At 37.2% G+C, this 27,117-nt stretch overlaps 2 protein-coding genes across 11 annotated transcripts; one reads left to right on the forward strand and one right to left on the reverse strand.

The window, feature by feature from the left end:
* The first annotated feature begins 1,525 nt into the window (after positions 1 to 1,525).
* Positions 1,526 to 4,091, forward strand: LOC108192496 (serine acetyltransferase 5). 2 transcript variants are annotated; one of them, XM_017373340.2, is made up of 3 exons: positions 1,526 to 1,660; positions 2,289 to 2,678; positions 3,227 to 4,091. In XM_017373340.2, the coding sequence occupies exons 2-3, from the start codon at positions 2,298 to 2,300 to the stop codon at positions 3,716 to 3,718; spliced, it is 873 nt and encodes a 290-aa protein (XP_017228829.1). In that variant the 5' UTR covers positions 1,526 to 1,660; positions 2,289 to 2,297; the 3' UTR covers positions 3,719 to 4,091. The 2 variants fall into 2 exon arrangements, with proteins under 2 accessions (XP_017228829.1, XP_017228830.1); XM_017373341.2 differs by having other exon boundaries at positions 1,555 to 1,660; positions 2,305 to 2,678.
* Positions 4,092 to 6,254: 2,163 nt separating this feature from the next.
* On the reverse strand, positions 6,255 to 11,126 carry LOC108192445 (omega-3 fatty acid desaturase, chloroplastic). 9 transcript variants are annotated; one of them, XM_064083625.1, is made up of 14 exons: positions 10,969 to 11,126; positions 10,799 to 10,869; positions 10,193 to 10,304; positions 9,952 to 9,999; positions 9,730 to 9,846; positions 9,493 to 9,612; positions 8,201 to 8,548; positions 8,043 to 8,132; positions 7,893 to 7,959; positions 7,723 to 7,815; positions 7,442 to 7,627; positions 7,261 to 7,341; positions 7,056 to 7,193; positions 6,255 to 6,595 (listed from the first exon to the last, which is right to left on the reverse strand). In XM_064083625.1, the coding sequence occupies exons 4-14, from the start codon at positions 9,978 to 9,980 to the stop codon at positions 6,416 to 6,418; spliced, it is 1,449 nt and encodes a 482-aa protein (XP_063939695.1). In that variant the 5' UTR covers positions 9,981 to 9,999; positions 10,193 to 10,304; positions 10,799 to 10,869; positions 10,969 to 11,126; the 3' UTR covers positions 6,255 to 6,415. The 9 variants fall into 9 exon arrangements, with proteins under 9 accessions (XP_063939695.1, XP_063939693.1, XP_063939691.1 ...); XM_064083623.1 differs by having other exon boundaries at positions 10,189 to 10,304; XM_064083621.1 differs by adding an exon at positions 10,382 to 10,471 and having other exon boundaries at positions 9,952 to 10,304.
* Between the last annotated feature and the right edge of the window lie 15,991 nt (positions 11,127 to 27,117).

A 27,117-nucleotide genomic window follows, 5' to 3' on the forward strand; every position in this document is an offset into this window, starting at 1 on the left:
TAAATAATTGGAGATGACATCTAAACTTAATTTTTGTGATACAATATATTATATAGATAATTATAATTTACATTTAGAAAAAAAATTAAATAATTTATGAAATCAATAGGAGCCTTAAAATGCGTGTCAAATTCTCGTCCTACAAGGTAAACTATCTATGGGTTATAGTAAGTAATATATATGGGAAAATAGATTTTTTTTGTCACCGAACTTATTATGTTTTTAGAAACTTGCCATTTAACTAAATTTTGTTTCCTTTTAGTCACTGATGTTAGGTTTGGATTTGTTTTAGTCACTAACTTAGGTTCGGATATGATTATTAGCATTGTAATAATTTTTTGTAGTATCATTAATACATAGTGATAGTATATAATTTTTTGATAATATGATGTATGTTTATATTTTTGTATGTAGAAATAATAACATAAAATGAGACGATATAATATTAAAATCAGGAAAATTCGTAATTAGAATTCTAGAAATTCATTAAATCATCAGTGTGAAATCACTGACTTCAAATAATTTATGCTCTCCATGATGAAATAAAGTCTAATTGAGTGATACGATGCATCATCTTTCACTATTAAAGTTTCAATAACCTAGTTCAGCCTAAGATCTCTCTTAAATTTATCCTCATAATTTTTAATAACTTTATCTTATTATAATTTTCAAGATAAAGATAAATAAATAGAGAGGAAAACTTAATCTTCGATGATTTATGAGATTTTATTTTTGCGTATAAAAATTCAAACACTAAATTTTTATTCGGATGAAAAAATAAAATAATTTATGAGAGTACATTTTTAGAAACCGTAAAATGCGTGTTTAACTCTTATCACTGAAAATAAACGATCTTGGGTACATAAAAGTACTATATATAAAGATAGACAGATATCAAATCATCAAAATATTACAGGTTATCACTATATTTTAATAATACTACAAAGAATTAATATAATGATAATAATCAAATCCGAACCTAATTTTAGTGGCAAAAAAAATTCCGAACCTAACATCAGTGACTAAAAGGAAAAAAAAATTAGTTGAGTAGTAAGTTTCTAAACACATAATAAGTTCGGTGACAAAAAAATCTATTTTCCCAATATATATAGATATAGACATATATAAGATCACATTAATATATTTTAGACTACCACTGTGTTTTGATAGTGCTAAAAAATAACATAATGTTAATAATAAAATCCGAACCTAACGTTAGTTACTAAAAAAAATCCGAACCTACTATTAGTGACTTAAAGAAAAAAAAATTGTGATTTAGTGGTAAGTTTGTAAACACACGATAAATTGGGTGACGAAAAAATCTATTTTCTCAAGTATATATATTCATAACTATAGAGAAAATTTATTTCCGGTTTCTATTTGATATTGTAATTTTGTTTTTTTGATTAACATTTTTATAAAATAAAATTTTAATTTTATATTTTTATTTAGAAAAAACTTTTAAAAAATAAACAAAATTAACTTTTATGAAGTGTGCCAAAAATTACAATGTCAACTATTTTACAAGAAGAAACGTGCGGTTAAAATGATAAGTACAATCTACATGTATACTACAACAAGGTTCATATTCTCGTCACTCTTTCCTCTTTCTGTCGGTGGAGCCGCCATTTCTCAGCTTCGTTTCGTCTCTCATTTTAAGGTACTCAAATTAACACACACAGTTACGCACCAGTTCATATGATTTGTTTATAGCTCGCATCATTCTGTTGTGAAATCTTTTCATCTTACATGGTTGTCATAAAATAAAAATTTCTCTGATCAGTTTTGTTTAATTTGCTTCGTGAGATTTGTAATTTATATGTTTAGTGTAATTTATTGAGTTGCTTTTGTATTGTTTAGTTTTTCAATTCGCAAGTAGTGAATTCTTTTATTGCTGACAGTTACAATTGTATAAAGATTATATTACCTCTGTGTCTATTGGATTTGTATTTTGTGTTAAACAATTATGATACTCTCTCCGTACCATTGAGGGCCTTAAAATACGTGTCAAACAATGAGGAAAGGCTGTATAGAAATAAGTATAGAAATGGGTGGGACGGATTTAGTATACTTTGGGCGAAATTGATTAGTTTTGGCGAGAATTTTATTAATTTATCAAGATTAAAATATACACGGGATCCTGTCTGTTATGTTAGGACAGAAAAGGAGTGTTCTGTTATGTTGGGACAGAAAAGTGGTTCTATTTTATATGCTTATATGGTTCAGGATGTTTAGATGTTTGAATAATGAATGAAGAATTAAACTAATGTTTTTTCTACGAGTGATAGTAATTTACAATGCCAGCTGGGGAATATATGAACAATACGCCACATCCAACGGCAGGTTCCAATGAGGAAGAGGCCTGGCTGTGGGCACAGATTAAGGCTGAGGCGCGGCGAGACGCTGAGGCCGAGCCAGCTTTAGCTAGTTACTTGTACTCGACTATACTCTCGCATTCTTCGCTTGAGAGATCACTTTCGTTCCACCTTGGTAACAAGCTTTGTTCCTCCACGCTCTTGTCGACACTGCTCTATGACATGTTCCTCAATACTTTCTCGAATGATGCTGCTCTTCGGGCTGCCACTGTTGCTGATTTGCGTGCAGCTAGGTTCCGTGACCCTGCTTGTGTCTCGTTTGCACACTGCCTACTTAATTACAAAGGCTTCCTTGCTTGCCAGGTCAGGAGTTATAACTGGACTAATTGATTTAGAGTTCATCTTTCTGTAATGTTTATTACTTTGTAGTCGAAGATGATAAGTATATTGTTGCAGAGTAATATGAACTTACTTTTTTTTTTTTGATATGTTTTAGGCACATTTTTTAGAAGTATTATTGTCTACACATTACATCCCATTAAAGCAATCACATCTCGACATATATCCCTAATAGAATATCATGTCATAAAAAATTTGTCCTGTAATCCAGATATATCATGATATTAACATATTGAAAATATATGTTGTTTACAATAGAGAATGTTAGGCTTGGGTTGTACAGACAGAAAATATTAAGTTTCACTCCGTCATCTTGAAAAGACAGAATTAGTACTTCTAAATGATCATGGTATCAGGTAAAAATGTAAAACTTTATAAGGTGAGCATATTGGGCTATAACGATAGTTCCTGGTGTGGATAAGTGATAAGTCATGAGTCATAAGACTGTCCACCTGTCTGTATTCTAATAGCAAGCTAACCTCTTCCACTAACAATATGTATCTTGTTATCAGGCCCACCGCGTAGCTCACAAGCTTTGGACTCAGTGTCGTCAACCGCTGGCTCTCGCACTTCAATCTCGAATCTCTGATGTGTTTGCTGTTGACATACACCCAGCTGCCAAAATTGGAAAAGGCATTCTGTTTGATCATGCTACTGGAGTTGTTGTTGGGGAGACTGCTGTCATTGGTAACAATGTATCAATCCTTCACCACGTGACACTGGGTGGAACTGGCAAAGCAGGAGGTGATCGACACCCGAAGATTGGCGATGGAGTGCTGATTGGAGCAGGTGCAACTATCCTGGGAAATGTGAAGATTGGAGAGGGCGCAAAAATTGGAGCCGGCTCAGTAGTACTTATTGATGTCCCTCCACAGACGACAGCTGTGGGAAATCCAGCAAGGCTGGTTGGAGGGAAGGATACACCATCAAAGCACGAGGACGTGCCAGGGGAATCCATGGACCACACGTCTTTCATATCCGAGTGGTCCGACTATATTATATGACTTAGATGAAATCATGCTTGTATGATGTTAAATTAGGTGGAAGAGTCTTGCTATAATGTTATAGCTGCAGCTTATGCTCCATATGCCGGCGTTTAGTGTTTCCCCACAGTTCAATACATTGAGATGCTTGTAATGGAGTAAATATGTATGACCAGTTTATGTTAGTGCTGTTTCTTCCCCAAAATAACTTTGTACCCAGTGGTTAGTCCATTGTTTACATAAAGCTGGTATGTAATGATAATTTGGAGGAACAAATAACCTGCGCGTGTCTTTTAACACAGCCTCACTGGTTGGACCTGCTTGCCTGTTACGAGGTGGAGAGAATGATAATAATTCATATATGAAATAATTACTGTCATTTGATTTGTTTTTAGCATTTGCAGATCAGCAACTTCTGACGAAATCTGGGACTGCTTAGTATGAGGAGGCAACTTCCAGTGTAGTTTTTTTTAAAAATTATTGGTTAGTCTGTTTCTTATCTTTTGAATCAAAGTATTCACTCTTTTGTTAGTTTTAAGCCAACTCAATTTGCTTTGTTTTATTTGATTAAATCTGTTCAATTTTAAATTCTTTTTCCCTCTTTAGTGTGTTCATGCTTTATTTTAGACTTTCAGTTCATGTGTCTATACAATAATTGCTATGTTTTAATGAATTTACAAGAAACTGAAATAACACCAGGCTGAAACTGAATTATGCACCAAACTGAAAACTAATAGCATAAGAGTACCTGGCTCAAACAAAACTAAACTGCCAAACTCAATATCCAGAACTCTCTAAAAAGTAAAATCACCGGATGAAGTCCAGCTTTCTTCTTCTGTCCAACTAATCATTATCCTAGTCTTTATTATGTATTCAACCTCTTCATAGTGTTGAGCAGCAGATGATCCATGTGTGTTTCTAATATTCTCTAGCTCATCTACAACTTGTTTTATCACTGGTCTATTCCTACCATTTAAGTGAAAGCATCTACATGCAATGTTGTCGAATGCCATCATCTCTTTGTTTCCACGAGAATCAAGAATATCTAATACACAATATTCTTCCATTGCCAATAAAAGAAGTGTTGCTAAACTTCTTGCTTCAATGCCAAGTCAAGTTGCCAAGATTCGTTTCTGTCCTGTCAAAAGCTCAACAAGGACAACCCCAAAGCTACAAACATCGCTCTTGGTGAAGTGTTTTAGTTTGTAATTATGGGTTGCCAACTTTTTTAGTTCATAATACCGGCACCAAAGCGTTTTCTAAACGTAGTTTAATGGTGTAGGGTGCAATACACTCCTTTGGAAGTACAAATATAGATCTGGCTTAATCTTGGCACTGTCTAGCACCCTCCTTGTTATTGATAATTTTTTGTAAGCTGCCTTAATTCCTTAATTCCAGTTTCTTTCCAAACAAGACTCAGAGCAAATCGCACCTATAGAGTACATCCAGCAAGAAGCTCTGTTCAGTCCTTTACCATTACAAGGGTTGATTCCAATGTCTCTGACCTCTCTCCTTCGAACCTTATATATCTCCTCCAACATATAGCGTCCTGGCATCACTAGTTTGTCATAGGGGGGGTCTATATCAACAGTGAGACTGTGAGATTCGGTGGAACTAGTTGAAGTTGAAGTAACATTTGACTCCCAAGGTTCGTTTAGTTCATTTATTCCACACTCACCCTCTTCATAGTGCTGTCGAGCAGCAGGTGATCCATTTGTATTTCTAATTCTCTCTAGCTCTGCTACGATTTGTTTCATTGTTGACCTTTTCTTTCCTTCAAGTTCAAGTATCTATATGCAAGGTTAGCAAAGCTATCATATCTTCCTTCCTACCATCCTTGATCTGTGAATCAAGAATATCTAATATACGATTTTCTTCCATTACCACTAAAAAAAGTGGTGTTAAACTCTGTGCTTCATCGTCTAGTCTAGCTGGCAAGATTGGTTTATGTCCCGTCAAACTCAACAAGGACTACTCCAAAGCTATAAACATCACTTTTTAACTGGAAGTATTCAGGATCCAAGTAACCGAATGTACCTTGTACTCTTGTAGTCAGGTGAGTTTGATCAATAGAAATTGATCTTGAAGTTCTAAAGTCTGTCACTTTTGCTGTGTACTTGTCGTCCAAAAGTATATTTGGCGACTTTATATCTCGCTGATATATGGGAATTGATGCAACAGAGTGTAAATAGTAGAGAGCTCCCGCAACTTCTGTGGCCAGACGTACACAGACATCCCACGTAAGTGGAAAGTATTCATCCTGGTATATCCGCATGAGTGTTCCGTTAGGGATGAACTCGTAAACCAGTATAGGGACCTCTGTCTCCAAGCAGCATCCATATAGTTATGCGGGTCATTTAAAACCCCGAAGTGATATTAACATATGAAGGATAGTCATATATCAAAAAGTGAAAAACAGAATCAAGCTCGATTCCAATTTTCAGAAGCAATGTGAGACTTTAGAAAATTGGGGGTCATTTTAAGCCCCGAAGTGGCAAGCTGTGTGATGATTTGGAAGAATTATTACCTAATTATGTTAATGACTTGAGTAATTCCCTGGATTGGTAATGTTACATTATCACATATGATTATATACTATCAGATTTCAATTTTTAAAAAAAAAGCGAGAATAAAAATCAACAGTTTTAAGAGGCTGCTACTATTTCATATCTTTGACACTTATAAGAATTTGACAAAGGTATCTTAGTTCCTTCTCATTCACTTGAGAATTTCGCTGAGCTTGGGATCTGCCTGATAATATACCACATCCCCTGTATCACTTACGTAGTGATCCTGTTTTAAGCTTCTTATTAGAATTCCCAGCAAGTGAAATGGAATCGGGCCTGACTTCTCCACCTCACGGTAGTATTTTCCAAGCACCGGTCTAGCAGCTTCCGTCTGTAACATGAAATTTCATAATTAAATCTAGAGGTAATCGTAAATCACATCCTTTACTTCAGACCAATTACTATCTAAACTTTAGAGAATGCATCCTCGACATATTTTGATGCGTCACCTTGAACCCTTTCGGCCCATTTTTATATGTTTTAACCTAATGCAGTAGAAATTAAAGATGAAATAGACTTACGAATTAACTAAAATACAATGTTATAGGCTCTTAAGTCTACTTTGCCCTTTTAATCTAACATATTGATAGGTCAAAATAGATGAAAATGTGCCAAAAAAGTTTAACATGTGGCACTGAAATATGTTAAGGGATGTATATTGTGTAATTATCTAAAATTTAGGTAATAATTGTAATTGACTTGAACTTAAGAGATGCGTTTTGAAGGTAACTCTTAAATTTATTATAACTAGTGATTAAACAAAAAGAGGCAAGTTATAAATCAACGCTTACAGCTTCTATCAAGTGATAGTGTGGGATCTGAGGGAAGAGATGATGCACAACATGAGTTCCTATATCATGGTGGATGTTATTGATCCATCCATAATCGCGATCAAGCGTTGTCAATCCTCCTCTCAGATAAGTCCATTCCTGTTTCAGTCATATTACAAACATTTATTTCCCTGTTTCTGTTGTTGCTAAGAAATGTTATTCATACCTTTCCTCGATACCATGGAAGTTTTCCTTCATGCCCATGGTGATGCAGGTAGGTCACAAAATCCAGCCACATGACAAAAATCTGCATTACAGTGAGTTTTTGGTTCCCTGTCAGAGGAATGCTAGCTAACATTGTTGATTAGAATATGGATTAGGATACGGGATAAGGACTGATGACTGACCCAGTAGGGAACGCCATAGAGTTTAAGCATCGGAATAGGTCCTACTACAAAACATAAACCTACAAGTAGAGAAGCCATTGCTGTCCAACATACTGTTGAGGTGATCACATCTTTTCTCTCACTCGGAACAAATAAATCACTGTTAGGGTCATAATGTGATCCTTTCTTTCCTGGACTTCGAATCCACTGTAAATTCAACTTAGTTATTCATACTAAAACATAAATTCAATCTACAATGTCCAGGTTTCAGTAGTTTGGACTTTAGATCAGTTTATGCCTACCAGATAGAAGGGATAAGCGAGCAGAGGGAATGGTAAAGTGAACCGAAATCGTTTCCCCGTGTCATCCATTAAGTTAAAAATCCTCTTTGGCACCTGCAGATTTATTTACAAGCAAGTTTGAAAGTGTTACCTCTAAATTAATATTCAGATAAAATTTTAAAGGACTTTACCGGATGCCAAGATTCATCATTCTCGACGTGTCCATGGTTCTGATGATGAGTTCTATGGCTAATTCTCCTGTTACATTCAACACAAATATAATTTATCAAGTTTTTAAGTTGAGTTTTCTACAGGACTACCAGTTTTTTAGATCCACATACCAGCCATGGTAGGGCACAAGAATTGAAGAATGCAAAAGGTGTCCAACAACACTGTTGAGCTTAGAATTATTTGAAAAGCTTCCATGCCCACTAGAAAACAGAAGTTGACAATAAATACCAACAAACATGAAATCAATTGACTTTGAAAAAAAACTTACCAGTCATGACCAAGAACAAATAAAGCCCAGAACATGGTTCCCTGAGCAAACCAATAAATTGGCCACAAAAACCAGTTATTGAAATAAGCAGCTGTGGCTGCCAAACCAAACACCACCAAAATATCCCTCACAACATAGCTCATAGATCTCCACGCATCCTTAACAAAACAATGTTTAGGAATGGCTTCTCGAACATCTGATAATTTGAAGGGTGGCGCCGCTCCAGGGTCAAATTCATCTTCTTCCCAAACTCCATAAACTTTATTTCCCGCATTATCCTCATCATTAGAAGTTTCAAATGCGATGGGTGCATTCACTTGAATCCCCCAGTTTCTTCCTCTAGAGGACCTAAACAAACAATTCTCTCGTAAAAATCTTATCTTCACCTGTTTATTCTTGTAAGTACAACTAAGTCCTGTTTTGGGTTGGGTATGAAATTTAGGAAAAGGTTTTAAACCACATTCTGAGAGAACCCAACTTGCCATAATAGACTCAAATGGTTAATATACAGATAATGCATGTATATGCAGATAATGTATATGAAAACACTGGAGATTCCTTGTTTAACTTTCAGCCTCAAATGAGCAAGAGATGGAGTCCTGTTTGAGAAATCTGTGTTGCCTTTTGAGTTACAGAAACTCTAAGCATAATACCAATACTCATCCGGTGAAAAACATTATTCACAAGAAACAAACATATACAAGGTAAATTTTGATATTCAACTGGAATTTTCTTTTCAGAGAAGATGAATATGTGTGTGATATTATACTTGAGAGAAATGTAGCATGTAAATAGAGAACAAGTGGATGTCTTGGCTTAGGATTGAGGGCTTCCCTACATATCAGTTCTACTGGCTGACCTGGATATAATTTGGAACTCCTGTATTGGTACTCATAAAAATTGCATGGGCAACAACTTGCATGAGTATGAAAAATTATTTGAGTGTCGTCTTGGCAAAATGATGTCAGTTATGTTGTATAGCTCTTTCATAAAGATTATGAATTTGAAATATTGGGTTTAACCAATAACAGATAAGTAATATTAAGCTAATTTCATATTAAAAATTGATATAAAAGACATTAAAAACAATTAATATGTATATAAACCACATTAGATATAACCCAGCTACGGCGGATCATGATCTTCGCGTGTTGGCATGATTACTATTCAAGTACATTTAAACAAACTATCATTGCTTCCATTCCTTTTCAATATGTATAACCCAGCTAGGGGCTATATTTATCAGCAAACAATTTTCTCTACAATGTTCGTATAATCGTGTATGTACATACAGTTTCCTTGATAGTTTGAAGGTGTCCCTTGTTTGAGTAATAGTTGTGCCGGGCATTCCCTCTAATCTTTCAACTGTTGCATATGTGTAAAATCCGGGGGAGCCACGCAACATCACGTACCTGCAAATAGGTTCTTCAAGTTAGCAATGGTCGAGCAGAATTAATTAAGTAAACTTGACATTGAACTGGTCCAAGTACTGGAACATAAACCAAATCAACTTGTATTCTTCAGGGTACCTTTTGTCGATATTCAGTGGAGGGCTATTCTGGTAACTAGGATTCCATGCTCTTGTAAATGAAAGCTCCACTCTGTTTTCATCTTCGGCTATAACAGTAAAATTCGAACCTTCCAGCCTATACATGACCAGCGTTCAAACTTTCATGTTATATATTGTTCAAATTTATATCCTGCGAAAATGTTCATGCATATTTATATTGAAAGAGTAAGTGTATATGTACCTATCTTGGATGTTTCGTTTGTTTTCCATCCAAGCTTGATCCTAGTATCTAAATCAATCAATCAAAGAAATATGATGCATATGATGATCACCAAGCGTAAAAGGCTGAAAAACTTAAATTTAACAAGTTGTTGGTTCTCAATATTTTCTCTTCTCCACTGAGTGCGACCTATATTTGTTGTGTATTGGATCCACTGGAAATCAAGTTATAGCAATAAGTTCATGTGCTTAATTTTACCCGCCTGGAGGAAATTCAGTTTCCAACAAGTTTTTGACTCCTTTGTATTCTATTCCGGCCATCATACCCCCAGGAGTTGTTAGAGTTATTGGTGCCAATCCATTGTTCATCACCACCTGAATTAAATAAAATTTAGAGTTAATTGCAAAATGCACCTCTAAACTTCGGCCCAAATGCACTTCAGTCAACATACTTTTATTAATTGCATTGTGCATCCCCCGATGATTAGCGCGCTGCAAAGTACCCCTTTTCCGTCCAAGTCCGTTAAGTGTGTTTAACGTAACTTGTCAGGGATTAAGTCAGGGGCATAATAGGAAATTCAAGTTTAAACGGTATTCTTCCCCAAATCAGCTATATATTATGGAGCATATATAAAAATTGTAACATCTTACAACAAATTAAAATATTAAGGCCACTAGGAAACATGAGGGACTAGTTAAAATAGATCAACCAGTGCAAGTTTGTACTTAAGAAGCAGGAATAGAACTAGGGGCAGGAATGAGAGGAGTTGCAGATGCAGATTGTCCGCCGGCAAACAAGCAATAACCATCAGCACATATATAAAAAAGCAATCATAAAATAATAAAGCAAGCCATAAAATATAACTCACAGCGTAGTTGGTGTAGGCATTTGAGATGATGTTACAGACACTGCAGCATGTGAGGGATTTGCTGGTTGAACCTGTTAAATAAAAAGATCCTTCAGCTCTTAAGAAAGCACAATATTGTAACAGAAACAGAAGCCTGAGGAAAAAAATGTCATTCTATGATGTTCACCCACAAGATAGGAAACGCCGGCCAGGATTTGAATCAGTCCATGATGTTCTCACAAGTCACAACAATGATGTTCCCACACCCACAATGCTCTGCATCATTTCTGAAAAAGAGAAGAAGATGATGTTATTTGTCTAGGGCTAACATATGCTTTTTAATGGCATATATAGTTGATTTGGGGGAGAAGACGTTTAAACTTGAATTTCCTATTATGCCCCTGATTTAATCCCTGACAAGTAACGTTAAACACACTAAATCCCTGACACTTAACGGACTTGGACGGAAAAAGTGTACTTTGCAGCATGCTAATTACCAGGGGATGCACAATGCAATTAATAAAAGTATGTTGACTGAAGTGCGTTCGGGCCGAAATTTAGGGGTGCATTTTGCAATTAACTCTAAAATCTATAATATTATTGTTATCTACCCTGCCTGCTTATTAACTGTATGCTTTCTAAACAGTGCTCCAGCCTACATACGGCTTAGTTCCCATTTTTTGCGAAGAAGATTGAGAGAGAATGGCAGCTCTAGAACCGGTGTGTCCAGCAAGAAGCTCTGTTCATTATCTCCTGTTATTCCCAAATTTACCAAACCCTACATCATGAAGTCTTAGTATAGTACCCACAATCGAGTGCTGCTAAGATAATATATTAATTTACCAAGATAAACTGTGTTTATGAACTCTTCCTGGTCTATTCATAAACTGCAGTACTCCTTATTTTGCATTGTTTAAAATGTACTACTCATTCATGTGATATTTGAGACCCTGAGATACAAAAAGAGATGAATACTTGAACAAAGTAAGGAAACTTCGAACAAATTGACATCGTTTTAATTTCAGTATTACTAACTTGAATAGAATTCGACAATATAAAACACACTCTCCTTAAAAATTCTACATTGTTGGCCCTTAATCTTCTTACACTATCCTTGCGTATAAACTTTTAAGTCGTGCAACATAAGAGGAAGCGGCTTTTGGAAAGTATTTGGAGATCAGCAGCACCTGATGTCATTATAAACACTTCCTTTGAGCGCCTTGGCATCACTAGTTTGTCATAAGAGGCTCTATATCAACAGTGAGGCTGTGATATACAGTGGAACTCATTGTAGTTGAAGTAACATCAGAATCCCAGGGCCCATTTATTTCATATCGGTCCTCTTCATAATGTTGTTGAGCTGAAGGTGATTCATTTGTAGTGTTTCTAATACTTTCTAGCTCAGCCACGACTTGTTTCATCGATGGCCTTTTCCTCCCATTCGGGTTCAAGCATCTATAAGCAATGTTAGCAAATGCTATCATCTCTTCCATACCGCCCTCATTCTTAATCTGTGAATCAAGAATATCTAATATACGATTTTCTCCCATTGCCAATGAAAAAAGGGTTGCTAAGCTTCGTGCTTCATCGTCAAGTCTAGCTGGAAAGATTGGTTTCTGTCTTGTCAAAAGCTCAACAAGTACTACCCCAAAGCTATAAACATCGCTTTTATCTGTAAATTGACTTGATCGGAAATATTCAGGATCCAAGTAACCGAATGTACCTTGTACTCTTGTAGTCAGGTGAGTTTGGTCATTTGAAATAGATCTTGATGTTCCGAAGTCTGCCACTTTTGCTCTGTACTTCTCGTCTAGAAGTATATTTGATGACTGTTAGGTCCAATCAGACGTAGAAGGGGAGGGGGGTTGAATACGTCTATACCAATTTCTTCGATTTAATTTTATTGCGGAATAATTCTGTTTTAGTCTATTTTAAATCAATCGTAAATAAACAGTTTTTCCAGAGTCATAGTTCTGAAGTCGCTTCTTTCCCGGATGGTCTCAGTCTTCACAACTAGATGAGGTGGCATCACAAATGAGAACTTTCTGTTAATCTCTTTCCGTGGATAAGTCTTTCCATGCAGGGTGAGTTCATTTAACAGCAATATGAACCTTTCGTAGATTTGAGAAATGTTCTCTCCAGGTTTGCTTGAAATGCTTCATATCTGGCAATTAGCATATCGTATCTGTTTTCCCTGACTTCTTCAGATCCCTCTATCAATGCCTCTATAGTATCCCACATCTGCTTTGATGTTTTCAGACTCAGAATTAGATGTGTCATAGTATTGGTCATTGATTCAACAATTATGAGTTGCAGATTATGGTCATGTGCAATATATTAGTCTCAGTGTATTCGCTTTTCTCTTTGGGAACAGACTTTTGTGGAATGTGAACACCATTTTCAACAAATTCAGGAATAATCTTCATTGGCATAAATGGACCATTTTCCAGAATCCCAATGTACAGGGGATTAGCAACTCTGATATACAGCAACATCTTCATTTTCTAGTTGTTGTAGTCATCCTTGTCAAATGGAGGTACTTTGATTCCTAACTTGTGTGTCGACATTGTTATCAGATAAAATTACGATTGTACGGACATCTAGCTTTTCAGATTGGTAACGGATCTCAGATCTGTATATCGATCAGCGTAGCTCTGATACCAATTGTTAGGTCCAATCAGACGTAGAAGGGGGGGGGGTTGAATACGTCTATACCAATTTCTTCGATTTAATTTAATTGCGGAATAATTCTGTTTTAGTCCATTTTAAATCAATCGTAAATAAACAACTCCAGCAAGTCGGGGAATATTCTTATATTAAAAATAATCCTCGGGTGCTACAAATTCGAACACAAGTGTCGGCTGCAGAGACTACAATCACTCTGTTACAAACTCTCGATTAAATCGATTGTCTAACTTTGCTCTCGAGAATGTGTATAGTGTGTGCACTTACAAAGTGTGTAGTTATTTTCAAATGAAAACACAAAACTCTATTTATAGGCTTTCAAAATCTAACCATGGTTAACGAGTTCGTCCTGGACGAATTCAATTTAACTGTAGTTAAATTGAATTATCCAAAACAAAAACTAATTCCAAAATGCTCAAAGTTGCGCCACTGACTAATGATGGTCAAAGTTTGTGCTTTGACTTCTTCATTGTATGGTGTGCAGTACTTAGAATAAATTCTAAGTAATTTCAGAGTGTGCCAAGTCTGAAGGTCAAACTTGGCGCCACTATGGTCAAATGTCGCGCCAAGAGTTTGTAGAGTGTATAAGTCAAAAGCTGCGCCTTTATCGGTCAAACATTGCGCCTCACCACAGTGATAACTGTAATTGTGACTTAGAAGAAATTCTAAGTGAAATCTCTATGTCACTGCGACTTGGAGTCGCAACCTTTGACTTCGTCAAAGTTTGCGCTCCAAGTTGTGCTTGTACACTGGACACAGTGTATTGTACTTAGAAATAAATCTAAGTAGTTTAACTGAGGTTGACCCTAGTCAAAGTTTGCGCTTTGACTCTTGGTCAAAGCTTGCGCCGTGTACTCCTGTGATGTACCTTGTGACTTAGACAAAATCTCAATGTCTTCCTTATTTGCACAAAGGATTATATATATATATATATATATATATATATATATATATATATAATTAATTGTGTTAAATTAATTACTTGAATAATTTGTATCCAAGTAATTCACAATTAATTAATATATATATATATATATACATATATATTAATTAAATTCTTTGGCAATAATCTAGAACAACTCAATTGACTTGAGCAATTGTTCTTTGATAGAATCCACTGAATAATTTCGTACGTCCTGACGTCCTGTGCACTGGTCTGGTTCACGAACGACTCGAACTGAAATAATCCCTTGAATTCTTTTGCTTGATAATATACTTGACCAGTCATTCCGGGTTAGATGTTGCTTCGATAAATTTGATTATAAATAATCAAAATAAGTATACTGGAATCATCTGGTCTTTGATACTTGATCTTCAGGCAATCTTGATAGCAGAAACTGATTATGCTTTATTCTTCATTGAGGCTTGAACATGTTAATGAACTTCTTCCAGTGGACTGATGCTCGTCTCAGATATCTTGATTGTCTTTGTCTATTCGTATTGAATCTCCAACCTGTAGATTTCTGTATTATACTTACGTATTGTTTCCTGTCTTTTGTTGTGTTGAGTTATCGTAATTACATTTACGTTACATTATGCTTTACAATCTCCCCCTATTTGTTTGTCAGAGTTCGACAAGCAAATCCTTTAAGAGGATAACTCAACTGACACAATGAAAAAGCACACTATTTTAAACAGGAAATAATACTAAGTACAGTCTGGATTATATCTTACAATTTCCAGAATTCAAAAGTAAATACAAGTAGCCATTGTTCCTCTAGTCTGAACTAATCTTTCCTTGATTTCTTGGCTCTTGCATTAATCAGATATTGCTCAGCTCTTCTTTTTGCAGCATCCTCCTCTTTCTTCTGAGTGAGTTTGTTTTCTATCTCTTCAATCCTGGCAGTTATAGTGCTCAGTTCCACTTGCTCCAAAGTATTCTCAGGTGGTGGTTGCTCTAGATTCTTCTTCATCTTCTCTAAGGTCTGTAGATGAACCATCTTCTTCAATTTCTTGAAAGTGATATTAAGCTCCATTCCTTCAATTTTCATGATGACCCTTGATAGATGAGCACGAACTCTTGAAGTGTTGTGAACAGTTTATACAGCTTTTCTTATCTCTAGAAGATCAATCAGTTTCTTGAGCATCCCCTTATCTTCTTTGACCACAGACCACCTGACAGCACCAACTGCTCGAGTAATTCTCTTTGATGAGAATTTTCCAATATCTTCCAGTGGTATAGCTGTAGCCTCAGAATCTTTCTTCCTCTTGAATATAATGGAGGTTGGATTGTAAGTGACAACAGGTTCATTTGGATTTTCAGGAACTTCAGGGTTGAGTGGAGGCTGTGGATATGGTGGTTGACGATTGATTGTTGATAAGTCCAAGTCTCTAATAGCAGCAAAGTTCAGACGATAAGCATATAGCAATTCAGCAGTTAGTCTTCCCTTGCTGGTCCTAGAGCACTTTTCTCTCACTTGAGCTTCCAGATACTTCAGTATTCGAGAAGAGTAAGTTGATAATGCTTCATCAGTGAGTCCAATACTCTGAATCATACCATCTTTGAAATACTTGATAACTGAAGGCTTGTCATGAATTTCAACTCCAATATCAGTGATCCATTCTTCCACCATATCTTTGAATACTTCATTATGCTTCCTGCCGGTTGAGATGATCTTGTTCCTTACCACAAACAGCTCAGTTAGAGAGAGATCTCTAAGAAACTGACTTGACACATGCTTGAGTCCATGGCCTTCTCTTTTCAGCTCAAATGATATGTTCACCATCCATCCTCTCCTGGGAAGAACAGCAACTGATACAGTAGAAATGATATCATTTAACACCTCATGGTAGTCATGTAGATCCTTGTAGTTGTTCCTGAAGGAGTCAAAGATATCTTTCACTTCATCATCATTATTTTCTTGATAGGCCTTTGGAAAATCAAACACTGCCCTGGCAACATCCCGTTCTTCTCCTTCCTTGTGCAAGTTAGCAAGCCTCCTTTCCCTACGAATTCGTCTTTGGTTTTCTAACTTCTCCCTCGCTCTCCTTTGCTCAGCAAAATCTCTAGAAACATCAGCAATGTCTTGAGGATTTGCAATTTCATACTCTTCAGGAGGGAAAATGTCATTATGATATGCAAGTTCATCAGCAAAGACTTCATTCTGAGGGATTTCTCCTTCCTCCAGATCATCATCAGCACCAACCATCCTAATCACCCTGTCAGTATCAACAAACTCAGAGATGTACTCATCATGACTATAGCTGAATTGACCTCTAAGAGCAGAGTCAATTAGTTCTTCTGACACCCCTGTGATCACCCTCTTTCCTCGTGCTTTTTCTGCTGCTCTCTCCCCCTCAGTTGAGTAATCCTCTCTTGAAGGTTGAGATGCCAGTAGCTTAGCCTCGAGTGCAGCCAACCTTTGCTCCATTGTTGACTTAATTTCCACTAACTCCTCCCGTAGAACAAGATTTTCAGCTTCTAAATGTTGAACTCTGAACTTCAGAGCATCAAATTCTGTCACAGATACAGTTCGAATAGTAGTTTCAATTGTAGGTTGGGCTGTGGGGTTCTCACTTGTCGTTCTGCAGGTGTTTCTCTCGTTTCACTCATAGATTGAACACTCAGTGGGTTAGAGGGTGTCTGTTTATCAAGTTCTGTTGGTGTTTCCCTCACACTCAGAGTTGTTCCAGCATCTATTTGGGATGTACCTCCAAAAGAAATCTTCTTAGCCTCTTCTAGAGAGGTCACAGAAGGTGCAATGAAGGTTCGTGAGCCTTCGTCCTCAGTTTCCTCGTCAGATGAATCCAATTCATAAGAAACAAGTTGCCAACTACTCGAAGGTAGTGAGTCCTTAATTGGATCCTGAGTTGGAATCTCAGGGTGGGTAGACACAGGGCTCGAAGGATGTGATCCTTGAATTGGCGAAGCACCCTGGTTTCCCACAACTGCCTTTGACGACGAAAGACTTTGTGACAAGTCCTCCGTAACTGGCAGACTTCCTGATATGAAGGGCTCAGAAACAGATTGCCGTTCATCTTCGAGAGGTGAAGAGTCCTTAAAGGATATGGGAATGTTCCTCCCAGGGGGTAGACGAGGGTGGAGATTGTGGCAAATCACCTAAGTTTCCCCCAGAAGCCTGTGAAGGCACTTGACCCTGAAAAGGATCAGAAACAACAGTGTCTATCCCTGACATGGACGACAAAGTGTTAGCAACCGTCAATTCTTCAAACGTGTGTGCAACCTCACTGTGCATAGGAATATCATGTGGTTGAGGTGGTGAAGAAATAGACATGTCTGCAGATGCCTCAGGTTCTATTCTCCTTTCTTGACTAGGAGACAGAGCTGCGGATTCAGAAACATTCTCCTTATGTGGTGCACTTAAGGCACTTTCTCCCTCTCGCTCAGAAATTTCAAGTGGTTGGCTAAGGGGTTGAGATGTTTCTGTAACAATGGATTGTGTATAGGTGCCTGGGTTATGAATTTGTGGGATTTCAAATTCACTGGCACGTGCAAGAGGTGGAGATAATGGATTGAGATCCAGTAAGTTCTGAACCCAATCTTCAGGTGCACTAAAGGACAAGTTATCAGGATCAGAAGGGACACCTGATTGAAGCACTGGATTGTAGGTGTTGGTGAAGAGCTCATCAATATCCAGCATGACATTGTCATTTGTTGCAGCTTCAGTGGATTGGACAGGACTATCTACTTCATCTTCAGAGTCAGTGGTGTTGTCCTGCAGAGAATCCTCTCCTTCTTCAGATTGACCTTCATGTTCAGAAGAGTCTTCAGCTGCATCCTCCACTATCAGTTTCTCTTCTTGAACATTCTGAGCCTCAGGAATATTTTCTGGAATGACTGGCTCAGGTTCAGCTTGTTGTTCTGGAACTTCTTCAGCAACTGCTTCAGCACCAGCAGGTTGAACATGGGGTGGAGGCAACTGGTTGTTGAGAAATTCTTGCATGGCCTCAGGAATCACCACCTGTTCATTGTTGGTGTAGTTCTGATGATTCTCCAGCATTGAAATAACCCTAGTTGTCATGAAGCAGGATATGACATTGTCTATATTTGGATAGACAGCACGTTCAGCAGGGGTCAGCAGATGATTCAACACAATCTGGAAGAATCGAGGATATAGGAGCACGTGACTGTTTTTCCTCAGAGAATCCTGAAAAGCTCCCTTGATTAGATGACCCAAGTTGATCCTTGTGTTCTGTGCAATGGCAATTCCAATTTCCTGATTGAAAGTAGTAATTCCATGGAATCCACCAGTCTTGGGTGCAACCTCATGAGAAATGGAATTAAAGAAGAAATTCCATTCCCGAGGCAAGTGCTTGACATACATCTTTGATGGAAGTTCACCATCTGGTTCCCTCTAACAGTGGATGGCATAGAAGAAGTTGATCCTTTCAGCTCTGTCAGGAACTGCTTCAAAGCCCTCTGTTGGTAGTTGGAGAGCAGTATTCAGGGTGTTCTCAATGATAGATAGTGTACGTCCCTGAATAATACATGTAAGACCAAGTACCTGTCCTACATTTACAACAGAAACAGAAGACAAGAAATCTCGAAGAAGAGATTTGTTAAGCATTACTGACTCTGTCATATCAAATCTTGCAAAAGAAAACTCCGACATATAACGAACCCAGCGTCGATAATTTGCTTGCGTAAATTTGTCTTCGGAATATCAAAATTTGCAGCCATTTTTAATTAAAATTAAAAATGATTAGAAATTTTGTTTCGCGAATGATAACGAACAAATATTCACTTTGTTACGAAAATAATTAATTAATAACGCTCCGAAAAACCCTAAATCCAAGAATTTTAGATTTCGATGAAATTATAGTATGTTGTTCCTCTCGAAATACTAAGAATTATGGTATCGGTCTCGCAAATTTTCGACACTAAAATCACGTTCAAATCTAGCCTAGAAGTTCAAGAGTTTTGAAAAACCCTCTCGAAAACTAACGACGGATCGTTAAAAATCTGGTATGAATAGAAAGAGCTCGGTGAAGGGGTTTCAAAACTGGTTCCAGATTACAAAATGGGCAAGATTTTGGAGGTGAGAAATCGATTCAAAAATTCTCGACTTCGAGTTTTTGAAAAGCAGTGGAGAGGTTTTGAGGCGTGTATATATATCTGTGTGTATAAGTGAGATGAGGAAAAGAAATGACAAGTCGAATACATATATGTACTCACAGTACGCAGAGTCGCAACTTGGTTATTTACGAAGTTCCCTCCATGGGTCATACAGGGAGATGAGTACGGCGCAACCTTTGAAAAGACCAGTTTGCCCCTCATACATGTACTGTATGAGGCGCAACTTCCCGTGACTTAGAAAGTTTCTAAGTCGAGACACATACAGACATATACATACTGTATCCAAATAAACATCTGGCGCTACATTTGACTTTAGTCAAATGTTGCGCTTCTGTCAACACTTCACAGTGTGATTCGTATACTTAGAGAATTTTGTGAAAAATTCTCAACAATATACGTCCACTTACCACTTTATCAAATATATTCTGATTAACTCAAAATAATTTAATAATCTGATAATATGAAAGTCACAATTAAATTAAATAATGTTTAACTAAAATGGTTTCAGTTAATCAATATTTAAATAATTATGCTGCAAATATTTTAATTAAAAATCTGATTAATGGATAACTTAAAAAAAAATTTGAATTGCTTCAAATCCATTAATCAAATATAATTAAAACATGAATCAAATAAATACTAATATTCATTAATTGAATATAAGCACTTAATTAATTCAAGAAAATTAATTCTAAATATCTACCATATAACAGATAATCACATAATTATATAAAATCATGCAAATCATATAAATCATGGCAAAGAATTAAAACTAATTATCAGATAAATATGTAAAATACTGGATGCTCTTTGTAAATTCACAAGTCCTGAAAATATGGACATTTTAAAACTTGTGAAATTACAAACAAATTGCAGTTATTTCTTGTTTAATTAATTACACATATTTAACATCCCAAGTTCACCAACCAATCTAGAGAAAGTGGATTCGTCTAGTTGTTTAGTATAGATGTCTGCAATTTGTTGAGCAGTAGGTATGAAGTGTAACTCTACTGTTCCATTCATGACATGCTCGCGAAGGAAATGATACCTGATATCAATATGCTTTGTCCTGGTGTGTTGAATAGGATTGTTGGCAATGGCAATGGCACTCGTGTTATCACACAGAATCGGAATTTTATCCAACATGAGTCCATTATCTTGTAGTTGATTTCTCATCCACAAGATTTGAGTGCAGCAACTTCCAGCAACTATGTATTCAGCTTCCGCTGTAGACGTAGACACGGAGTGTTGCTTCTTGTTGTACCATGACACCAACCTTCGTCCAAGAAACTGACAGCTTCCTGAAGTACTTTTCCTATCAATCTTACATCCTGCAAAGTCAGAATTTGTATAGCCAATCAGATTAAAACCTGTATCTTTAGGGTACCATATCCCTCGATTGGGGGTTCCTTTAAGATACCTAAAAATACGCTTAACAGCTATAAGATGAGACTCTTTAGGATCAGCCTGTAATCTAGCACATAAACAAGTTGCGAACATGATATCTGGCCTACTAGCAGTTAAGTACAAGAGAGAGCCAATCATACCTTGATACTTCGTGATGTAAACTGACTTACCAGATTTGTCCTGATCAAGTTTGACAGCAGTTGGCATAAGGGTTTTGGCAGGAGATGCTTCTTCTATTCCATATTTCTTCAGAAGTTCCTTGATGTATTTAGATTGGCAGATAAAAATACCATCAGGCTTCTGAATAACTTGAAGTCCTAGGAAGAAGGACAATTCTCCCATCATGCTCATCTCATACTTGCTCTGCATAAGCTTAGTAAATCTCTCGCATAAAATATCATTAGTAGAACCAAATATAATGTCGTCGACATATACTTGTACAAGAATTATATCATCCTTATGCTTTTTATGGAAAAGAAATTTATCGATGATACCTCTGGTGAAACCATTTTCAAGTAGGAACTTGGAAAGAGTGTCATACCAGGTTCGAGGGGCTTGCTTCAGACCATAGAGTGCTTTGAAGAGAAAGTATACGAAGTCTTCAAACCCAGGGGGTTGTTCAACATAGACTTCCTCTTCTAGATCACCATTCAGAAATGCACTTTTCACATCCATTTAATATACTTTGAAGTTGGAGTGTGCAGCAAATGCTAAGAACATCCTGATTGCTTCAAGCCTAGCAACTGGAGCATAGGTTTCATCATAATATATTCCTTCTTCTTGCGAATAACCCTTTGCAACCAGTCTTGCCTGATTCCTCGTAACAATACCATCTTCATCCAGCTTGTTTCTGAAAACCCATCTAGTGCCAATTATTGATTTTCCTTTAGGTCTTGGCACCAGCTTCCAAACGTTCTGTCTTTCGAATTGATTGAGTTATTCCTGCATTGCAGATACCCAATCTGGATCACTTAGAGCCTCTTCAACTTTCTTTGGTTGTGTCTGCGACAAGAATCCAGCAAAATTGCATTCATTTTGAGTTGCTCTTCTAGTCTGCACTCCTGTGTCTGGATCACCAATGATTTGTTCAACAGGATGGGCTCTACTCCATACCCTTTGTCTTGGCAGATTCAATCTTGATGATTCACCCGAATCATAGTTGTGTTGAGTGTGATGACTAGTAGATCCACTTTGACTTGCTCCCCCTGAGCTGATGCTAATTCTGTTTGATGATCCTCCACTTTGACCACTGTGATCATGATGATTATTTGTATTGTTGCCAATACTTCCTCGATATGGTTCAGGATCAGCAGTTTCTTCATTTGCATTAGGTTCCCTAGTATCAGCTTCAGGTTCATCTTCTCCTATATAGATGTCTTCTAAATTCTCAAATTCCAGAGAATCAGATTCATTTTCCTTTTGAAGGCTTGGGAGCTTGGTATCATCAAATCTTACATTGATGCTTTCAATCAGCTTGTCGTCATTGATCAGATAAACCCTGTAGGCCTTAGACTCTAAAGAATAACCCAGAAAAATGCCTTCTTCAGCTTTGGCATCAAACTTCCCTAGATGCTCTTCTTTTAAAACCAAGCATTTTGCACCAAACACATGAAAGTAACTCAGTGATGGTTTTTTGTTGGCCATTACGTCATAAGGAGTCTTATCCAAATCTTTGTTTATCAGGGTACGATTTTGAGTGTAGCAAGCAGTATTCACAGCTTCAGCCCAGAAATAGATTGGAAGTCTTGATTGACTAATCATTGTCCTTGCTGCTTCAATCAAGGTTCTGTTCTTCCTTTCTACGACACCATTTTGTTGTGGAGTCCTTGGAGCTGAATACTGTCGAGAGATGCCCTTATCAGTACAGAACTCATTAAGAACAACATTACGAAATTCTGTTCCATTATCTGATCTGATTGCCCTTACTGGCAAGTTTGCTTCCTTTTCAATCTTCTTGATGTGATCAATGATGACGAGTGCTGCTTCATCCTTTGTATGTAAGAATAATACCCATGTGTATTTTGAGTAGTCATCGACGATCACAAGAGCATATCTTTTCCTTGATATAGAAGGAATGTTGACTGGTCCAAACAGATCCATATGAATCAGTTGAAGGGGTGAACCAATGTCAGTCATGCCTTTGCTCCTGTATGATGCTTTCTTTGATTTCCCTTTTTTACATGCATCACAGAGTCCTTCTTGACAGAATTTTTCTGTGGCAGTCCTCTCACAAGTTCTCTTTTGACTAAAGAATTCATAGTCTTAAAGTTCAAGTGTGAGAGCTTCTGATGCCATAACCAACTATCATCAGGAGAGGCCTTGCTATAGAAACAATTGACCTCCCCCTTATTTGCTGAATCTATGTCGGCTATAAACAAACTTGATTTTCTTACACCACGGAGTGTAAGATCCTTGTTCTTCCGGTTGCGGATCAAGCAAACTTCCTTCTGAAAGATTACGTCGTATCCTTTGTCACAGAACTGACTGATACTCAGTAAATTGTGCTTGAGTCCTTCCACTAGAGAGAGATATCTTCAATGATGACATTTCCAACTTTCAGCTTACCATATCCCGTTGTGAATCCTTTGTTGTCATCTCCAAAGATTACAATTGGGCCGGTTCTCATCACCACATCTGTGAGCAGGGACTTTTCTCCAGTCATGTGTCTTGAACAACCACTATCAAAAACCCACACAACTTTGCTTTTCTTTCCTGTGCCCTGCATTCACAAATGGATTAAACTTTCTTTGGTACCCAGACATTCTTGGGTCCAGGTGGTTTAGTAGAAACAGGAGTATCAACAGAATCTATTTTAACATGTGTTTGTTCAGGGGTGACTGGACTCTTCTCCTTTTTAGTCTTAGCAGATTTGCTTCTAGACTTGGAGTTTGGAGTCTCCTTCTTCTTAGAAGGACTAGCAGTCTTTGCCACAGGGGCAACAGAAGGTGCAGGCATATTCATATTCATAGCAGGTGATGCAGAAAAAGATGCATTTAACATGGTAAAACATGCAGACATCATATTCATAGCACATTGCATGCAACCTACTCTACCACATGGCAAATGAACAGCATTCATGTTAACAGTATTAGGCATGCTAGTGACAGGAGTATCTACTTTAGTCATTTTACATGCATGAGTAAGATGATTAGTAGAATTGCAATTGTTACAAACCTTTCTAGTACTAGGAGTCCTGGAGTTGGTTTTCTTAGCATCTTGCTTACCATTCCTGTTGTTCTTCTTTTTGTTGAAACTAGTATTTCCTAATCCAGTTTTGTCAGAATCTTCTCTAACTTGGGGATTAGAAGGTACGTCTTGTGTTTCCTGTTTTACTTGAGGCTTAACAAGTTCCTCATTTTTCAACTCTTCCTTGGTGTTCTTTAGAATCTTAGGTACATTTGTTCCTTCAGGAGCATTCTCAATTCCTACTGAAACAAATATACCTTCATTTTCTTTTCTCTTCTTTCCTTTAGAACTTTCTAAAGAACTATAGTCAAGGAAAATAGCAACCTTCTTATCGACCCTCTGACTATCCAAGATCTCTTTCTGTAGAAAAGCAGAATTCTGATAGGCCTTAAGCTTAGTTTCTAGGTCAGCTATTTGGGACCTAAGGGATTCCTCAATTTCTGCATTACACTTCTCCTTATTCTCTAGATATTCAATTCTATCTTTAAGGTTAGTGTTCATGAGTTTCTCTAAAGCTAACTCGTCTACCCGTTCTTCAAGTTTAGCTATCTTTAGAGAGAGACTACAGTTATCTGATTCTGAAGCTAATAAACTAGTGTGCAAGTTATACATCTCTTGACCTAGTTCATTTATAGTCTTTTTATAATCAGTAGTAGTCATGTCATCAACAGAAATTTCAGGAGATACCTGAGATGGAGATTCCTCGACAGTGTCATCCATTAATGCAAATGCATAATTGCTCTGGACAGGTTCATCATCAGAATCCGTGTCATCCCAGCTTTTTCCCTCAGCAATGTAAGCCCTTCCTTTATGCTTGGCTACCATTGCTTCCAACTTAGCTTTCAGCTTTTCATTCTCTTTCTTCAGATCCTTATAAGAATTCTTCTTATCATATGAGTTGCTTCTTTTTTTGACAGGAGCCGCTTTGGGTTTCCTGCACTCTGTTGCAAAGTGCCCTAAGTCATTGCAGTTGTAGCATCTGACCTTGCTCTTGTCGTACATGTTTGGTTTGTAACTGCCAGTACTTCTAGACCCTGACCCTGAGTATCCTCCTTTGTTCTGAAACTTGTTCCCTGAAGTTTTCTTGTACCGGGGATTCTTCCTGAATTTGATATGCTTAAACCTTGCAGCCATATAAGCCATAGAATTATCTTCCAGCTGCTCCAGCTCTTCCTGAGTATAAAACTCATCCTCCGGTTCACCAGAAACTTCATCAATTTCAGCTTCTACAATCTCATACTTGGTAGAAGGATAATCAGCTTTGACAGACGAACAATCACTCTGTGCAACAGTGTGATCATTAATGCCATATTCAACTAGTTGCTAATAACCAAAGTACGGTTCATCAGCAATAAGTGCAGTGGTCTTTTGTAAGGCCATACTCTTGGCTTCAGAGGATCCACCACCATATATGATCTTTCTTTGTTCGAGTTCCATCTCAAACGTCTTCAGTTTCCCAAACAGTTTTTCCGGAGTCATAGTTCTGAAGTCGCTTCTTTCCCGGATGGTCTCAGTCTTCACAACTAGATGAGGTGGCATCACAAATGAGAATTTTCTGTTAATCTCTTTCTGTGGATAAGTCTTTCCATGCAGGGTGAGTTCATTTAACAACAACATGAACCGTTCGTAGATTTGAGAAATGTTCTCTCCAGTTATTGCCTGAAATGCTTCATATCTAGCAATTAGCATATCGTATCTGTTTTCCCTGACTTCTTCAGATCCCTCCATCAATGCCTCTATAGTATCCCACATCTGCTTTAATGTTTTCAGACTCTGAATTAGATGTGTCATAGTCTTGGTCATTGATTCAACAATTATGAGTTGCAGATTATGCTAATGTGCAATATATTCCTTGTCAGTCTCAGTGTATTCGCTTTTCTCTTTGGGAACAAACTTTTGTGGAATGCGAACACCATTTTAAACAGATTCAGGAATAATCTTCATTGGCATAAACTGACCATTTTCCAGAATCCCAATGTACAGGGGATTAGAAACTCTGATATACAGCAACATCTTCATTTTTCAGTTGTTGTAGTCATCCTTGTCAAATAGAGTTACTTTGATTCCTAACATGTGTGTCGACATTGTTATCAGATAAAATTACGGTTGTACAGACAGCTAGCTTTTCATATTGGTAACGGATCTCAGATCTGTATATCGATCAACGTAGCTCTGATACCAATTGTTAGGTCCAACCAAACGTAGAAGGGGGGGGGGTTGAATACGTCTATACCAATTTCTTCGATTTTATTTAATTGCGGAATAATTCTGTTTTAGTCCATTTTAAATCAATGGTAAATAAACAACTCCAGAAAGTCGGGGAATATTCTTATATTAAAAATAATCCTCGGGTGCTACAAATTCTAACACAAGTGTCGGCTGCAGAGACTACAATCACTCTATTACAAACTCTCGATTAAATCGATATTCTAACTTTGCTCTCGAGAATGTGTATAGTGTGTGCATTTACAAAGTGTGTAGTTATTTTCAAATGAAAACACAAAGCTCTATTTATAGGATTTCAAAATCTAACCATGGTTAACGAGTTCGTCCTGGACGACTTGAGTTCGTCCTGGACGAATTCAATTTAACTGTAGTTAAATTGAATTATCCAAAACAAAAACTAACTCCAAAATGCTCAAAGTTGCGCCACTAACTAATGATGGTCAAAGTTTGCGCTTTGACTTCTTCACTGTATGGTGTGCAGTACTTAGAATAAATTCTAAGTAATTTCAGAGTGTGCCAAGTCTGAAGGTCAAACATGGCGCCACTATGGCCAAATGTCGCGCCAGGAGTTTGTAGAGTGTATAAGTCAAAAGCTGCGCCTTTCTCGGTCAAACATTGCGCCTCACCACAGTGATAACTGTAATTGTGACTTAGAAGAAATTCTAAGTGAAATCTTTGTGTCACCGCGACTTGGAGTCGCAACCTTTGACTTAGTCAAAGTTTGCCCTCCAAGTTGCGCTTGTACACTATACACAGTGTATTGTACTTAGGAATAAATCTAAGTAGTTTAACTGAGATT

This window comes from Daucus carota, chromosome 8 (assembly GCF_001625215.2).
Source record: "Daucus carota subsp. sativus chromosome 8, DH1 v3.0, whole genome shotgun sequence".
NCBI classification, from domain to species: Eukaryota; Viridiplantae; Streptophyta; class Magnoliopsida; order Apiales; family Apiaceae; genus Daucus; species Daucus carota.

What these genes read in the sequence shown, in the direction of transcription:
- LOC108192496 (XM_017373340.2), top strand. Translation starts at nt 2,298, where the DNA reads ATGCCAGCTGGGGAATATATGAACAATACGCCACATCCAACGGCAGGT. An exon ending in AAGGCTTCCTTGCTTGCCAG is followed by an intron (nt 2,679 to 3,226) that starts GTCAGGAGTTAT and finishes TCTTGTTATCAG; the next exon opens with GCCCACCGCGTAGCTCACAA.
- LOC108192445 (XM_064083626.1), bottom strand. Translation starts at nt 9,980, where the DNA reads ATGGAAAACAAACGAAACATCCAAGATAG. An exon ending in TTTGTTCTTGGTCATGACTG is followed by an intron (nt 8,133 to 8,200) that starts GTAAGTTTTTTT and finishes TCTGTTTTCTAG; the next exon opens with TGGGCATGGAAGCTTTTCAA. An exon ending in CTTGTGCCCTACCATGGCTG is followed by an intron (nt 7,960 to 8,042) that starts GTATGTGGATCT and finishes TGAATGTAACAG; the next exon opens with GAGAATTAGCCATAGAACTC.